Genomic DNA, 17,885 nt, shown 5'->3' with positions numbered 1-17,885 from the left:
TATAGAAAAATTATAAATCAGGGAAAAACTCTTCTACTTTGACACCGTGTTGGTTTTTTGTCTGTTGGAGAAAACATTTAATCTTTTCTGCAGTGTACAGTTCTCTCTGCTGACTGCTACTCAGGTTGAAACCTATCATCACTGTTATCTGACACACACTCCTCCTCACTCCCACTTTCATCCATCTGCACTTGCCTCCTCCCATTGTCCACCCCCACTTTACTTGTTTTTGCCTCAATGACGGTGTTCTTTGTTTTCCTCCTACGCTTATGAGCAGGTTTTGGCTTTGCTGATGCCCCTTCTTCTTCCATCTCAGCCTCCTCCACCTGCTCATGCTTCCCGTCACTTTTCTCACCCGCCCTGTTCACCTCTTCATCTGCCTGCAATTCCCCTTCCTCACCTGTTTTTCCCTCCTGTGTCCCACTAACTTCACCTGTCTTGTCCATCTGTTCCTCACACACACCAGTTTCTTCCCCCGCCTCAGCACCCCCTTTATTTTCCCCTACCTCACCTACCACCACCTCACCCCCCTCATCTTCACCGCTTACATTGTGTGTAATAGTGTCTGACCCCCCGGGCCAGACATGGCAGCTCCCTGACGCCCTCCTCACCACAACCAAAGCACTTCATAACCGATGAGGTTGCGAATATCACGTAGTCATAATCATCTACTTTGACACGGAAAACGAGGTTGAGCTCCTCGTCCCGGTTGTTAAGTATCATATAAAGCTGTCTCCTGTGAGACACTACGTTTTTCAGTAACTGAGACCTGCATCCAGACAGGATCTTCTTGATCGGGGAAACCACTTTCCCGTGTCTGGACAGTTCTCTACTGAGAAACTCATCGGTTATGAACGGAGGGACATTTGATAGAATCACCTTGGTTGCAGGCTGCGTTAACGGCAGCACTGATACATACATACCTTTCACCGTGATGCCGATCTCGATGACGCGGTTCACCTTATCCACCTGGTCCAGGAATATGACCATGGCACCGTTCATCCTCGCGGCCGACTTTACGCTGCCGTGTCCGACCTTCTCTCCCACCACCAGTGCAATGTCTTCCACGCTGCACGGGAAGCTGGCAGAGATTTTAATGCCATGCTTCCGCGTGAGCCTGGAAAACTCTCCATCCACCATGGCGTCTGAGACGCCGGGAGAAAAAAGATAGTTAAAATAAAATAACAAAACCTCACCCAGTAATTAATCTGAGTCAAATTAAACTACAATACAAAACAAAAAAAAGAAAAAAGTTCGAAAACAGAACTCGCTCAGCGTCTCACTAAATAACAGTTGGCATGGTAATAGGTTCAAGCATCTGTGTGTCGGTGTGTGTGTGTGTGTGTGTGTGTGTGTGTGTGTGTGTGTGTGTGTGTGTGTGTGTGTCTGTGTGTGTGTGTGTGTGTGTGTGTGTGTGTGTGTGTGAGTGTGTGTACTCACTCCTACGGCTGCAGTGTGAATCCGTCCAGACAGTAACACTTGTAGCTGCCCAGTGTGTTCATGCACCGATGTTTGCAGGGACGAGGCTTCAGGCCGCACTCGTTCACATCTAACACACACACACACACACAACAACAACAACAACAGCTGCATTAACAGCTGGTGTCTCTAATGTAACTCTGTCACTGTTTGGTGCTTCGTGACTTTCTTGGTCTCGGCCCTGAAGCTCAGGTTAGACCTGAACCCTGGAAGCCACATAAACGTTACTTCAAACCACTTTTACTCCTCATTAATCAGCATGATCAATAATGAACCTCATGGTGTAGGCCTGTCAGACTCCTCCTCCTCCTCCTCCTCCTCCTCCTCCTCCTCCTCGACTTCGTCCTGACATCAGGACGAGGAGGAGGAGGAGCAGGAGGAGAAGGAGGAGGATAATCAGGGAGTAGCAGGAGGAGGAGCGGGAGGAGGAGGAGGAGCAGGAGGAGAAGGAGGAGGAGGTAGAGGAGGAGGAAGTGTCCATGTTTACAGCCCTGGGGACAGACAGCTGAGGGACAGAGGGACAGACGTGTTTAAATCTGCTGCAGGTGAAAAGAAAAAACCCAGTCAACCGTCTCAGGATGTGTCCTCATGTCCACACCGTCCCTCATCCATCCGCCTCCAGCCCCAGCAGCACTCCACGCTGTTGCCATAGCGACAGAGGCCGTCCCAGCTGCAACACAAACACCAGCATAAGGGACCAGTTAGAGTCTGGATTCATGTCCCGTCCCGTCCCCCCCGTCCCCCAACCCCGGTGTCTCCTAGCTGTCTCTGCTGCCTGTCCAGACATGACTGATGTCTCCACTCCCTCCACATACTTTCCCTCCTGAACACCTCTGGTTCCTCTCAACTCTAATTCATTCACAATGAGACACCTTCCTCTAATTCATTCATTCATTCATTTATTCATTCATCCATTCATTCATTCATAAATTAATTAATTCATCAGTTAATTAATTACAGAGTGAACTCCAAGTTAAAGTTTGTTGTGTTGAATAATTCTCCCTCTCTGGTCCAATCAGCTCCTGGTTGGGGAGTCAGCTCCTGGTTGGGGGGTCAGCTCCTGGTTGGGGAGTCAGCTCCTGGTTGGGTGGATCAGCTCCTGATTGAGGGGGTCAGCTCCTGGTTGGGGGGGCTAGCTCCTGGCTGGGGGGTCAGCTCCTGGTTGGGTGGACCATCCCCCGTGTCAGTTTTATGTCATTTTGTCTTGACCACTAAAATCCTGCAGAAACACATTGTCAGCAGAATCTTCTTGTATTTGGTTTTCACCTGCTGCCCAGTCCTCAGTTTGTTGTTTATGGAGGGTGATGGATGAAACAGAACACAATGTGGGGAAACAGATTCAATAGAAGAGCAGATAATTTCTTTGAACTTAATTGTACCCTATATAACATGAGTCACATGTTGTGTGGGTTATGTATTATGCTTGTTTAGTCAGGAGCTGCCACCCACAAACTTAACACATAATGACTATAAATGATTCTTGAATCTTGATGCTATGTATAATTTGATCCAGCAGATGTCGCCACATGTAATTGTATAGTGATGAGTTGTTCAGAAAGTTTCAGCTTCTCCATCTCCATCATCTATAAACCCTCCCCTCACATCCACTGCACTCTGCCATGAACACCACACAGGAGAAGTAATGGGTCATGACAAGACAGGGAGTGATACTGAAATACCTTCATACCTGCTGGTAGGTGACCACATGGTGACTGTTGAGACCAGTAAAACTGAACAGTTTTCCTTTAAGAGAGATTTGATCTGATAAAGACTGAAACTAAAAGGACATGTAATGATCCAAGATGAGAAAGGACCATGAAGATGAGGATAGATGAATGAAATCATCATCATATGTAGAAGAGTGAATGTCCTCAGTTCACCTGAAGTCACGTGATTTAGTAGAAAAGCTGCAGCAGAACAGACGCATGCGCACTCTCCTCTGAAGACTGGTCCGTCCTTTTTGTTCATATTTTATTTCTGCTTCTTCCTGGTTAGAGACGTCATGTGACAGAAACCTGGAACATGTTTCCTCCTTCATACAGTTGTAGTTTTATCATTAATGTAGAAATGAGAAATATAACTTTACGTTGTCTTCATTCATTTGGAAGCTCTCTACGTGGTGGCGAACTTTAACAGGTAGACAGTGATTGACAGGTTGTAGATCATTATCAGTCACACACTGAGACTCTCTTTACTTTCGTTTTGTAGTGACATATTTCTTTATGGTCTGACTACCGCCCATCCCTCCATGGTTTTATCGCTCCACCTCCGTCGCTACATCTTCTGGGTTTATTGAGATCGAGCGGCTGAAAGAGACGAGTCGTCGTCAGCGTCAGAGACTTTGAGCTTTATTTCAAACTTCCATTAAATGTGATCTAGTCACGTTGATAGATTCAAGTCAGAACCAGATCAGTGAGGATCAACAGAAGACAACATGTCTACTGGGACATCTGCATCACTCTGGTTGACTTTACTGAGCGTCGTCCTGTCTGTTTTTACATGTGAGTAGAAACTAAAACTATGTTCAGAAGACAACATATCGTTTGACTGGATCTAGAACATCTGATCAACCCCATGTTCAGACAGCCTGAGGGTTAGCCTGAGCTAACAGGTAGCAGAGAGTTGGGTGGGCGTATCTCAACGTCCAGGCTGCTCGGCCATCTTGTGTATCTTTGCCTTTCCTCCACCGTGCTGTAGACATTCAGTGTCCTTGTCTCCTTGTGGTTTTTCGCTGTGTTTTTGGATTACCTGCCGTCTGCAGAGCTTTCTGTCCTTTCAGCCTCACTTCATGTTGTCCTACTCCGAGCTCCTTCCATACAACCAACCTTTCCTGACACCACAGCTTTTGACAAACGTTTGTCCTTAGACATTTTGAAAGTTCACTTCCATGCAGGAGAAAAACTGACATGGCGTCACAGCAATAGAGCTAAGGATGCTAAGCTAATTAAAAACTCACTGGAACCAGATCAGTCTGGTGTCACTCAGTGCGTTTACATGCACGTGACAAAAATGAATTATTGCCTTAATCGGACTCTAACAGGAGAAGTTTTTTTTTTTTTGGAACTTATTTTTTATTTGACACATACAAACATAGAAACTCAACATCATAGGAGATGTATGTTACACAGTTACTTTTGCTCTTTAAAAGTCTTTTCCATTCCCTATCCTCTCACTGACTAGATCTTTGTACTTATTATTCTTGTACTTAATACGTCATACGTTCGTATTCCAATCCACCTCCACGTTCCGTTATTCTTTACCATTATTAATCTTAGTACGAGTCCTGTACAAGTGAAAAAAAAAACAACCATAAAAAGTACAAGTACTTTACAAGTAAGAGAAAAAACTACAACAATTCAGTAAAGAAAGAAAAAGGAAAGGAAACACACTGCTATATTAATAGAATAAAAATAAAAATTAATAAAATAAAAATGGAGTTGACTAGAGTTCTGGTGTTGCCTGCCCTATTAATGACCATCTCCTATCAAACACATTTGTTTCCAGCTGTAGTCTTGCTGTGATTTTCTCCATGATAAACACATTTTTACCCTGTCCCTGGATGGATGGATGGATGGATGGATGGATGGATGGATGGATAGATAGATAGATAGATAGATAGATAGATAGATAGATAGATAGATAGATAGATAGATAGATAACTTTATTCATCCCCGAAGGGAAATTAGGTCGTCACTGCAGTTCGGTATTTCGGTACAATAAAATACAATAAGATACAATATACATATGTGGATAAGGAGCAGTGGTATTGATGATATGATGGTAGTGTTATTGTAACTAAACAGTATATAGTAGTAGTATATAATATAACATAATATAATATAATATAATATAATATAATATAATATAATATAATATAATATAATATAATATAATAAATAATATAGTATATGATGGTAATAAAAGTATGTACTAATAATGGCAGCAGCATCAGTATGTAATAAACATAGTATAATAATAATAATATACACAAATATATACAAATGTGTCATGTGCAAGGTGGCCATACATGATCGCAATATATAATATGTAAACATGTATTAATGGATGTACATATATATATATATTTATATATATATATATATATATACACACACACAAGTGGATATAATATATAATAAATATCATATAGGTATAATATATGCATATAAGTACTTGATTATGTAAAATATACCTGAATTGCAAATTGACAGGTAGTAACAGGTGACAGGTAGTAACAGGTGACAGGTAGTAACAGGTAGTAACAGGTGTCAGGTAGTAACAGGTGTCAGGTAGTAACAGGTGTCAGGTAGTAACAGCTGACAGGAGAAAACAGGTGTCAGGTAGTAACAGGTGACAGGTAGATCAGTGCAGGTTTAGTTCTGTGATGGTGGACCTGACAGAGGTGGATGAGTTGTAGAGTCTTATTGCGTTTGGAAGGAACGATGTCCTGTATCGTTCCTTAGAGCAGCAGGTTGAATGAGTTTGTGGCTGAAGCTGCTCTTCAGCTTGTCCAGTGTTTTGTAGACGGGGTGAGAGGGATTGTCCATGATTCTCAGCAGCTTTGCAGCATCCTGTCCTCCACCACCTCCTCCAGGGAGACGAGCTTAGAGCCAACAACAGACTCTGCCTTCCTGATGAGTCTGTTCAGTCTGTTGGCGCCTTTGCCTTGATGCCTGCAGCCCAGGACACCACAGCAAAGAAGATGGTGCTCGCCACAGCAGACTGATAGAACATCTGCAGCATCTTGTTGCAGACATTGAAGGACCTGAGCCTCCTCAGGAAGTAAAGCTCAGGCCCTTCTTGTAGACGTCCTCTGTGTTGGTGGACCAGTCCAGTTTAGATGGTGTCTTACAAATGTTCTTCCATTCCTGGTGTTTCTGTAGATAATCTCTGTGCTGTAGGAATTTGTAAAAGTCATGTGCTGGTAAGTTAAAATCTTTTTGAAGTTGTGTAAATGATTTCATTGTTTGTCCCTGAAACATTTGGTCAATATGTATTAGTCCTTTGTCCGTCCATTTGTTAAATCCTGAATCCATGACAGATGGTACAAAGTCTGGGTTCTTTGCTATTGTAGTAGCCCTGCTCACAGAGTTCCACAGTTTCAGGTTCTGTCATACTGCTGACCAAGTTTTCATTGTTCCCCTGATCCATTCGTTTCCCATCCCGAGTCTCTTCCAAGTCCTCTCGTTAAAAAACGGGAGTGATTCTAAAGACACATTTTGACAATGCATTTTGCTCCATCTCCACCCATATCGAATCTTTCTCTTTAGTGATCCACATAATTAAGGCTCTGAGTTGTGCTGCCCAATAGTAATTTCTTAAGTTGGTAAATTCAACCCTCCCTTCTCTTTTTTGCTGAGAAGCGTCTTGTATTTAATTCTCACTTTTTTATTTTGCCATAAGAATTTTGACATGATTTTGTGGTAACACTTTCTATGAAGGTTGTATTTATAATGCCCTATGAATGCACTCATAATGTTTTATAAGGTGTCTATAAAGCATTATAATGGTCATTATTACCATCTATACATATTCACAAGTCGTCATAACCAACTTCACGATGCATTATGACAACTGGTTATGAATGATTATAATTTTAATCTGAATAGTGCATTATAAATATGTCAATATCTGCCTAGTCACTTGTTCATTTTATGATACATCATAACTACTTTGCTTTGCTAAATGTGTATAGTGATGCATAATGAGTTTTGACTTCACCTATAGTGCTTTATATCTGTAGCTATGAGTATATGTAATAAAGTTATAATAATGTATACATCTCTCTACAGCACACAGTTATAAACAGCTATGCAATATCATAAGTGCTATTTGTCAGCGCTAAGTAAAGTGACAAGAATATGACACTATTATTAACAGATATAAGTTACTATGAGTAATTAAAAGGTGCAATGAACTAAGTCCTGGTCTGGAATCTTTACCCCATATGCACAATGTTAATATCATAGGTGTTATTTGTCAGCTTTAGGTAAATTAGTGCAAATGAGGTGTTGTGGATATAAGACTATTATAAACAAATATGAGGCACAATGAAATGAGAGCCTGGACAGTAAAGACAAAGGGAATGCATTTAGTTCACTTTATTTTCATTTAAACCAACACACATAATCAGAATGATTATCAACGCTCTGAGCACATTACACAAACACATGAAACAGGCCACCAAAGTGGCACAGCATGGTCCTAGAGATGTGGCTCTTAAAAGTGCCTTTGGGTTGGTGAGGTGATTCAGGGTCAGAGGTCAGGAGGTGGTTTGACAGCAACTACAAGAAGAACAGAGGCAGATCTTTAGTGCTCTAGCTGGGTTTGTTTTTAATGCAGAAAGTTTTGATTGAAAACACATAAGCAGATCACGTTTTTTTGTTTAAAGCAGCGTAATGAGACAATATGTTACCGCATATCATGCAGGCAGCGCAGATTACCCGTAGGAGGCTTAAGCTAGCTACACGAAAGTTACCAGACACGGCTAGTTTTAATTCACAAGTTAGATCGTTTTCATATTCTTGCGTTTAATGATTGAAATCATTCGAAATCATTGCTTTAATATATAAACGATGTGCTTCATGTAAGCAAAATAAGGCATTAGCTCACAAAACACTAGCAGGACAGAGACACATCCTACTTGTCCTGGAGAGGACTCAGCGAAGAAAGGAAAGAAAACTCGCTTTACAACTAGTACATACAGTCAATGCTTTACGACAGTGGGTGGAGCTGTGGACGGAGGTGGGTGGGGTCTGAGGTCAGGGGTCATGGACTAAGGAATGACATTTCTACAATAATAATAATATAAATAAAAACGATATTAAAATAATATCTTACGGCATTCGATAAATGCGGACATTTCTAGCGACACAGAGACAAGGACGGACAGAGACGTCCTGTTACCATCAGAGCTGCTGCTGCTGCTGCTGCTGCTGCTGTCTCTACAGCTGATGGTGTGATGTGTTGTCCTCTCAGTCCTCCAGGTGGAGGTGGATTCAGGGGCGGAGTCTGTCCAGCTGCCCTGCAAAACCACAACTCGCCTTCCTAAAGACACTAGAGTGGTGTGGATGGACGGATACGACAGGAAGGTCCATGTGTATGAGAACGGTTCTGACCGTCCTGAAGAACAGAACCAGATTTATAGAAACAGAACGAAGATGAATGAAGACCTGCTGGAAACTGGAGACCTCAGTCTGACCCTGAAATACCCCACAGATGGAGACACCAACACCTACACCTGTAGAGTCTACGACAAGGAGGGAAAGATACTGAGATGGAAAACAGTGAAGCTCAGAGTGAAAGGTTTGTTTCTATCTATCTATCTATCTATCTATCTATCTATCTATCTATCTATCTATCTATCTATCTATCTATCTATCTTTCTTTCTTTCTTTCTTTCTTTCTTTCTTTCTTTCTTTCTTTCTTTCTTTCTTTCTTTCTTTCTTTCTTTCTATCTTTCCTCCTTTTTCTTCTTTCTCTCATCTTCTTTCTTTCTTTCTTTCTTTCTTTCTTTCTTTCTTTCTTTCTTTCTTTCTGTCTTTCTTTCTTTAATTCTTTCCTTCTCTCCATCTTCTTTCTTTCTTTCTTTCTTTCTTTCTTTCTTTCTTCTTTCTTTCTTTCTTTCTTCTTTTATTCTTTCTTTCTTTCTTTCTTTCTTTCTTTCTTTCTTTAATTCTTTCCTTCTCTCCATCTTCTTTCTTTCTTTCTTTCTTTCTTTCTTTCTTTCTTTCTTTCTTTCTTTCTTTCTCTTTTATTCTTTCTTTCTTTCTTTCTTTCTTCTTTCTTTCTTTTTTCTCTCCATCTTCTTTCTGTCTCTCGACCTTCTTTCTTTCTTTCTTTCTTTCTTTCTTTCTTTCTTTCTCTCCGTCTTCTTTCTTTCTGTCTCTCGACCTTCTTTCTTTCTTTCTTTCTTTCTCTCTCTTCTCTGTCTTCGTCTTACAGCTGATGGTGTGATGTGTTGTCCTCTCAGTCCTCCAGGTGGAGGTGGATGCAGGGGCGGAGTCTGTACAGCTGCCCTTCAGAACCACAGAGCTGCCTGGAGACACTAGAGTGGTGTGGATGGACATATTCAACAGGAAGGTCCATGTGTATGAGAACGGTTCTGACCGTCCTGAAGAACAGAACCAGTTTTATAGAAACAGAACGAAGATGAATGAAGACCTGCTGGAAACTGGAGACCTCAGTCTGACCCTGAAATACCCCAGAGATGGAGACACCAACACCTACACCTGTAGAGTCTACGACAAGAAGAGAAAGATACTGAGATGGAAAAGAGTGGAGCTCAGAGTGAAAGGTTTGTTTCTATCTATCTATCTATCTATCTATCTATCTATCTATCTATCTATCTATCTATCTATCTATCTATCTATCTATCTATCTATCTATCTATCTATCTATCTATCTATCTATCTATCTATCTATCTATCTATCTATCTATCTTTCTGTCTGTCTGTCTGTCTGTCTGTCTGTCTTTGTCTCTAACTGTCTTTGTCTCTGTCTTGTGTCTCCTCTCCAGACAGAATCCAGGTCCAGGATGTAACGTCTCCTCTTATGGCTGAAGAGTCAGTTTGATCAGGTTGTTGATCTTTGATCATTGATCAGTGAAGGATCTGATGGACGATGGATGAAGAGAGGAGGACGCTCTGTCAGCTCCTGGTCCTGGTCTGAAGACTCTTTAAGGATCAGGGTTGATCAACATGTTGTCCTCGTTGCTCTTAGGCTATAGATGTTTGTCCTGATCAGCTGAACACTGAGGACAGATTTAAATGAGTCTTTCAAAACAAACATTTAAAACAGATGAAGAGACAGAAGACTGCAGCCTCCAGAGGAGAGAGTGGAGAGGTTACTGCTGGAATTACAGGGTTAACCAGGAAACCACACACATCCTTTACTCGGTTTGGAGACCAAACATAGAGTCAAAAGAGAACGAGTCCTGGACCTCATCAGAAACTGAGACAAACTCCACTGAAGGATGGAAGCTGTTCATCACATCCACTTTATCAGACGTTGCACTGACTTCATCTCTTGTTGGACGGTTTCTGGTGTCAGTCATCGTCTCTGACTCTAGTTGTTCTGTTGTGTCCTGCTCTGTTGGTTCTAGTTGGACCTCAGTCTGCAGAACAGATCAGTCTGAGAGATCACTCTGATTGGATGATGAGCTCAGAGAACCAGAACCAGAACCATGATGATCTAGAAGGAATGAAGACCAACTGATCAGCTGATTCAGGAGAGGACAGCTCTGCACCACAACATGTAGCTTCCTAGTCAGGGATCTACAGTGCGACAGTTTTCATCACATTTGCTGCTGAAAGTGGTTCAGAGTGAAGAGAAACATGTATCTATTAGCACAAGTGTGAAGGAGTCGCGCTGGTATCTTCTGTAAAAAGTAGAGGAACGTAATAGGACTCAAAGGGCAGTTGGAAAATCTGTTTATGTTGCTGCACTTGTGTTTTCTTGTTGTTGTCGTTTTAGACTCTTCTCATCAGCTGCTGAGGCCAAACTGTGATGAACTGTCCCTACACATCTTTTTCTAGACCATCAGTTTGGACTGAACCAGCTGATATTCATTTACTCTGACCAGGGGCAGGAAAGCTTCCTGATTGTCATGGTTCTGTGTCTGTCTGTTATGTTGTGATCATGTTTTGAGTTTCCTGTTTTACTTTGTCAACTCTCTTAGTTTCCTGTCTGTGTGTCTCTTGCTTATTAATTGGTTTCTCGTGGTGTCATTGTCCTCATTAGTTTCACCTGTGTGTGTTTCACCTGTGTCTATGAAACATTGTGATGTGTTCAATACTTATTTTACCTGCTGTGTAGTGGAAGGTCCCTGTCCTAGAAACACAGCAGCTAATGAATGCAGCCAATGACCAGTGTTGTTCAAGGAGCACCTTTTGACCAAATGTCTGTTTTTTTTTTTTTTTCAGTCCTGAAATCGTAAATAAAAAATAGTTTGGTTTAAAGGAATTGTCCTTCATTAGATTAACATACTATTACATTATCTTCATACCTGGACTCTAGAGAGAGCAAATCACTGTTCACACCTGGGGCCTCGTTAATCAAACCGTGCGCTGAAACAGATCGATGCATCGCAAATGAATCCTCTCCTCTCCTGAACCTTTCTGCAGGAAACCAGCTGATGCCGGGGTTCCCGCCTGTTTCCCCGGCGGTTGGTGTTGGTGTTGGTCCACCTGGCTGACTGCTAGCGCTGTAGCTGGCTCCTGCTCCGGCTGCTAACACGTGCCAGCTAGCTTAGCTAGCTGTTGGTTTTTTGATTTAAAATAAGAGTTTTAAATAATTCATAAATCCGTCAGCATGTTTCTGGCAGCAGGGGCGCCATAAAAATACCGTAAAATAACAGAAAAATACTTTCTTGTAAAAATACAGATATTTTCCATAATTAAAATACAGTTTGTACTTGTAATTTTAACAAGATTTTGCCGTGTTTTCAGGTTGTTTTAACGTTTAATTAGAAACATTTTCACATTTTAAAACAATTACATCACCTAGAAATATGGTAAATAAATGTTGTATTACGAACAATAATGTTTAAATGTACAGAAATGTGCTGTTATTAATTGGTTTTAATGACATTATTTTATGGGAAGAGATTGTATAATAATTTATATTTGATGTAATACAACAGTATATGACACAAAATAATGTGATTAATCTTTCAAAACACGTCAAAAAACTGTTGCAAAACTAGATATTTGGTTAGATTGCAAGAATTTACTGTTAATTTTAGAAAACATCAAATGGATATTTAATTGTTTTACGTTGTTTTTAACGTTTAATTACAAACATTTTACATTTTAAAATAATGAAATTACCCATAAAGACGGCAAATTAACATTGTAATATGAATAATAATGCTTAAAGTTACAGAAATGTGCTCTTATTAGTTGTTTTAATGGCATTATTTTATTTAAAAAGGCTGTAGGTTATATTAGATTTGATGTAATATAACACTATACAACAATAATTTGATCTTTTCAAAACATGAGAACATGAGAAAAAATGAGACCAAGCTGAACAGGAACAGCTCCAATTTCCCATTCTCCGTATTTTTATTCAACTGTAGCAGGTAAACATTATTACAGCAATATTCAAAAATCTATTCAATTAAAATGACTGGATCTGAAACAAAAAAACAAAAAACAAAATTCAACTGAACTGGTAATGAAAGAAAAAAGTAAAAAAAAAAATAGTTGAGTTACCAATTTACATACAAGTCACCATACATCCACAACACTGATTAGAAACTTGGTGAAACGTCACTGGAAATGAATCCATACTCTATACCAGGGGTCGGCAACCCTCAACACTCAAAGAGCCATTTGGAAAGAAAACACTGGGAGCCACAAAACCCCTTTGACATCTAAAATGAAGATAACACTGCATATATCGTTTTCAATGCACTAAAATAAAAATACATTTGAATTAAATACTCGACAGCAACTAGTAAATGAGCTGCAATGCACTGTGGGAGTTCAGTGTTTTTTGGTTGATGTTACAACCATGAGTGTGGTGTGGCATTCAGTGTCATTCAGTTGTTGTGTAACTCTCGTTCGTTCACTGATGAGTGACTAGTTGCTGCTATTCTGAAGCAGTTAGTTAGCGTGAAAAAGTGAACGGCTTTGATCAGCATCCTTGCTCCGCACCGCTCGCTGCAGAGAGCTGCAACAGAGGAACGAAAGAGCCTCATGCGGCTCCGGAGCTGCTCTATACAGTTGACGAGGTGTGGTGTCCATACTTGAACTACTTGTTGATCGTAGTGAAGTTGCAGTTTCTGAGCTGTAACCACCTGAAGAGAAGACAGAAAACGTTAGCGGTTATTAAATAATAACAGCTAATAACAGTTTAAGAGGCAGGACCAGGATAAAGGTGCAAGAAGATACAGCCTTTTCCAACACCACAGCAGTCACACGAGTCCCACTATAGATGACACCGTTGCTTTGGGACAGACAAGCTTGCAAGATCTCAACACACTACAAAGAAAATACACACCAGACTGACTATACATGGGAACTAAATGAACAACATATTGTTGTTGGGGGAACTATTGCTACTGCTGGATACAAAAGTCATTTTTTTCTTTACATTGTGATAACGTATCCTGTGTTCATCCCATAATCCCATCCCATCATTAGTTGTGTGTCATTTGCTACCGAATCAGAATCTAGATGAAGATAGACCCAACTGATGATACTGATTTCTAAGCACACTGTCAATTCACTGCTGCTGATTGTACTATATTACACGAAGTTACAGGTAGATTGTGTCATTTTTCAGCCCATCTAACCCAAAAGAGTAATTGTGTGCAACAGATGCATGTACTCACCAGAGAGGGGCATCTGGTCAGACTGTGTTACTGGACTTGTATTGGTACTGGCTCTGCTCAACTGTTGGTTGCTCTGGCTGCTTGGAGGACTGTCCAAGACATGTTGTTGGCCTTATTAAAGGACAGATAGTAGTAATATTTAAACACAGACATCACATAGCTCAATCTGGGTATATTATTACCTAACATAATTATATCCTCAGTAGCCATTGATATATTTTAAACTGTTCCTTTCTCAATGACCTCCAGAGTTGTACCTGGCAACGCCTTCCTGTCCTACGTTCGTCATGTGAGTAAACGTATTGCGTCATTTCCCGATTCTTCACCGTTGCTGTGTGTGCTCACACTGTTTTAGCTCCGTTAAACATTTTCTGTATAAGTGGTGAAACTCGTGTTTTGAGTTTACACAACCACCTGTCCTCTGTAGCACCTTCTTAATCTCACGTTTCTTCTCAGTTTAATCAGCTGTGGTGTATTTAGCGGTTAACTATGGCTACTTTCTCTCCCTCTGCTTCTCCTTCTCTCTCCTGCTCGTCGTGCCACATGTTTAGCTCCTCCTCTGCCTCCTTTAGTGTTAATGGTACCTGTAATAAATGTAGTTTATTTGTAGCTTTGGAGGCGAGGCTCTCTGAACTGGAAGCACGGCTCCGCACCACGCAAAACCCAATAGCTAGTCAGCGCCCTGTAGCCGGTGCGAGCCGACCGAGCGCAGCTCCGGTTAGCATAGCTCCTGCTAGCTGTCCCCTGCAGCTCCCGTTAGCATAGCTCCTGCTAGCTGTCCCCCTGCAGCTCCCGTTAGCATAGCTCCTGCTAGCTGTCCCCCTGCAGCTCCCGTTAGCGCAGCTCCCGTTAGCATAGCTCCTGCTAGCTGTCCCCCTGCAGCTCCCGTTAGCGTAGCTCCTGCTAGCTGTCCCCTGCAGCTCCCGTTAGCATAGCACCTGCTAGCTGTCCCCTGCAGCTCCCGTTAGCATAGCACCTGCTAGCTGTCCCCCTGCAACTCCAGTTAGCATAGCTCCTGCTAGCTGTCCCCCTGCAGCTACCGTTAGCATAGCTCCTGCTCGCTGTCCCCCTGCAGCTAGCTGTCCCCCTGCAGCTAGCTGTCCGCCTGCAGCTCCCGTTAGCATAGCTCCTGTTAGCTGTCCCCCTGCAGCTCCCTATGGCATAGCTCCTGCTAGCTGTCCCCCTGCAGCTCCCATTAGCATAGCTCCTGCTAGTTGTCCCCCTGCAGCTCTGGAGCAGCCGGGAAACCAGGGCGGCTGGGTGACGGTACGAAGGAAGCATAGTCTTACCTGGCCCACGGAGCTCCACCAACCGCTTCACGTTTCTAACAGATTTTCCCCACTTGGCGACAAACCCGCTGAGAAGCCAACTCTGATAATTGGCGACTCGATTTTGTGGAACGTGAAGTTAGAGAAACCAGCGACCATAGTTAGATGCATTCCAGGGGCCAGAGCGGGCGACACCAAATCTTATCTCAAATTGCTGGCTAAGGCTAATGCTAATGCTAAGGCTAATGCTAAGGCTAATGCTAATGCTAAGGCTAAGGCTAAGGCTAAGGCTAAGGCTAAGGCTAAGTATGGTACGATTGTTATTCACGTCGGCAGTAATGCAGGTAGCTCAGGTCCTCAACTCCTAAACATTGCAGATGCTCCAGCAAAGGCTCAGGGTCTCTCAGTTTAGGCACTGATTTGATGAAAGACAGAAGCGGACTCTCTGCATCCATGACTAGGACGACTAGAAGGGATGAAAAATACTGTTACTGTCACATTTTAATCTTTCAAACTCCAGATGACTCGGAGTCAACAGTGCTATGCTTCAGTGAAATTACTCTTGTCCCACAAAGCTTGTACACATGCAAATGGTAATAATCTAGTTTCTGCTCAGGCTTCCAACATTTCATGCTTGTTCCACTTCATACAATGCAAATGCTGGCACATAGGACACATCATGAGGTGTAACAATAAAGTATACGTGCTGGTCCTGCATCACAAGCATGAGCTCAATCTGTCTGAATTCAAGTGCCTCACCTTGGTTTGAACACAGAAAGACCCTTTTTGTACTGAGTGCCACTGCTTCACTGTACAGTTCAGCATGGAAAGGAGTGGAGTCAACTCCAGGACATGAGAATTTCCCTCTGGTGCTTCAGTGTTGAGATTTCAGGTGATTTTATCATAAGTTGCTGCAGTAAGTTTAACGTTATCCACCCACAGTACAGCGAGCTCTGGGACTACAACTTCTCATCCGCTCGTTGAGTGCGTTGTCTGAATGTGTGTCTGCATCCCACGACATTAACTCTCGGTACAAAGTGTCTCTCGAGGGCGGACATGGCCTCGTCATACGTCACACATTGGTCTGTGTAGAAAAGCCGATGTCGTCTGGACCCAGGCAATGGAGTAACACTGCACGTCGCCTTGCATCTGGCCATGTGTTCCTTTCTGCATGAGTCACTGTGTTTACATGCAGAGTTTAATGGAGCTTTGCTCTAAACTCTACTTTCTGACTACAGTCCTTGTCCCAGTTTACATGCAGCGGAGAAAATCTAATAACTGTTCTCCTCCTCCACACTAGGGGGCGATACGTGTCTTTTCAGCGGGTTAATACCACGTTAATACGGCCCGATTTCTGGTTGATCTATTACGTGATGTAATAAACTAGAGTCGTTCATGTGTCAGACATTAAAACAACAACCAGACGGATAATAGAACATTTTTAATCTTGTACGTAATGTTCGCGTTATTTCTGGTGCAGGTAAGATCCGCGCTGTCCCTCAGACGCCTCCGTTTCTCTTCTTCTTCTTCTGTGAACAGCTTCTTGGACGTGTTTGTTCCGGGGTCACGCGCCAGCGCAGCGGTGGTGGAGCATGCGCACACGCATCATCCGATGAAAACTCAGATTCAGTCTCATTATCTCAATAATAATGAAACTCTGACTTTAATCAGAGTAACGTGTTCACATGAACTTAAGTTCTCCTGTTAGAGTCCGATTAAGGCAATAATTCGGTTTTATCACGTGCATGTAAACGCACTGAGTGATGAGATGTAATTGTGGAAAATCTTCCGCCTCGTCTCAAACGGTATCGGCGGCTCACACATGAGGAAGAAGGGCGGTGGACTCGGCACTGAAGCGTGTTGGACTGTTTTATCCTCGTCGCCAATTTGTGGCGTGAGTGAATAGAATAAAGTCAGACGTACAGCTGAGTAACTTTACTCTCTGGGTACATGTACAACTCAAAAAACACCACTTCCTGAACTCTTCTTCTTCGCTTCTCTCTCCGTCTTAATCCACTATGACAGTCTTACAGCGCCCTCTCTGGCCATACAGTGTAGTGTCTGAATATTACCAGCCCCGTGTGTGTCTGTAAACACAACAGTTACGTGCTCCCTCCTCCTGCACTGAACAGACTCGGGTCTTTGTTCACCTGCTTCTTCTGTGATCTCCAGGAACCAGTGTAAACTCAGAGTGGCCCCCTACTGGCCCCAAAACAAACTACAACCATTAGTTCCTCCTCAAACCACCAGAAGTCTTCCTGAACAGATGAATCAATGCAACATTCAATGTAAGACAAATTTACATTTTTGAAAATAAAAGCCCATAATTCATTTTTAATTAAACCAAATGATGGAGTTTATTTGAACAGGTTTAAATAAAACATGGGTTTCTTTCTCCAGCTGATTTTGACACATTAGTAATAATCATGTTCTGATAATGAGGCAGCTTTCTGTTTTATTTCATGTTTATATTTATTCTTACAGAAAACTTTTTAGGCATTTCAAGTGAAGCAAGACCATCTCTAGAATAAAGTAAACCTGATGGAGACATTTCAACGGAGACTGAAATAAAGATAAATAAAATAAAACTAGTGTAAAATAAAACAGTTGAAATCAGAAACACTTTAGTGTTGAAAAGACAAAATACTTCTTAAGCTGCTACAGATCCATCCTGACATAATAAACACGAGAACTGACTTCCTCTTTGATCACTGAGGTATATTGTAGTTCCTGTTCTGACCTAATGGTGTCAGTGTTGTAGTTCCTGTTCTGACCTGATGGTGTCAGTGTTGTAGTTC

At 42.0% G+C, this 17,885-nt stretch overlaps 2 protein-coding genes across 2 annotated transcripts in view; one reads left to right on the top strand and one right to left on the bottom strand.

Annotated features, from left to right (window-relative positions):
- LOC125022186 overlaps positions 1–1,140 on the bottom strand; it is a 36,483-nt gene extending 35,343 nt beyond the window's left edge. The window contains exon 1 of the mRNA XM_047608605.1: positions 571–1,140. Coding sequence (XP_047464561.1) covers positions 571–1,140 — 570 coding nt within the window. The remainder of the gene's footprint in view (positions 1–570) is intronic.
- Positions 1,141–3,185: 2,045 nt separating this feature from the next.
- LOC125009975 overlaps positions 3,186–17,885 on the top strand; it is a 69,773-nt gene continuing 55,073 nt past the window's right edge. The window contains exon 1 of the mRNA XM_047588291.1: positions 3,186–3,980. The gene's annotated coding sequence lies outside the window, so the exon portion shown is untranslated. The remainder of the gene's footprint in view (positions 3,981–17,885) is intronic.

Source organism: Mugil cephalus, chromosome 1 (assembly GCF_022458985.1).
Source record: "Mugil cephalus isolate CIBA_MC_2020 chromosome 1, CIBA_Mcephalus_1.1, whole genome shotgun sequence".
NCBI classification, from domain to species: domain Eukaryota; kingdom Metazoa; phylum Chordata; class Actinopteri; order Mugiliformes; family Mugilidae; genus Mugil; species Mugil cephalus.
The sequence above is the reverse complement of the archived record's forward strand: the minus strand, read 5'-3'. Positions and strand labels throughout refer to the sequence as shown.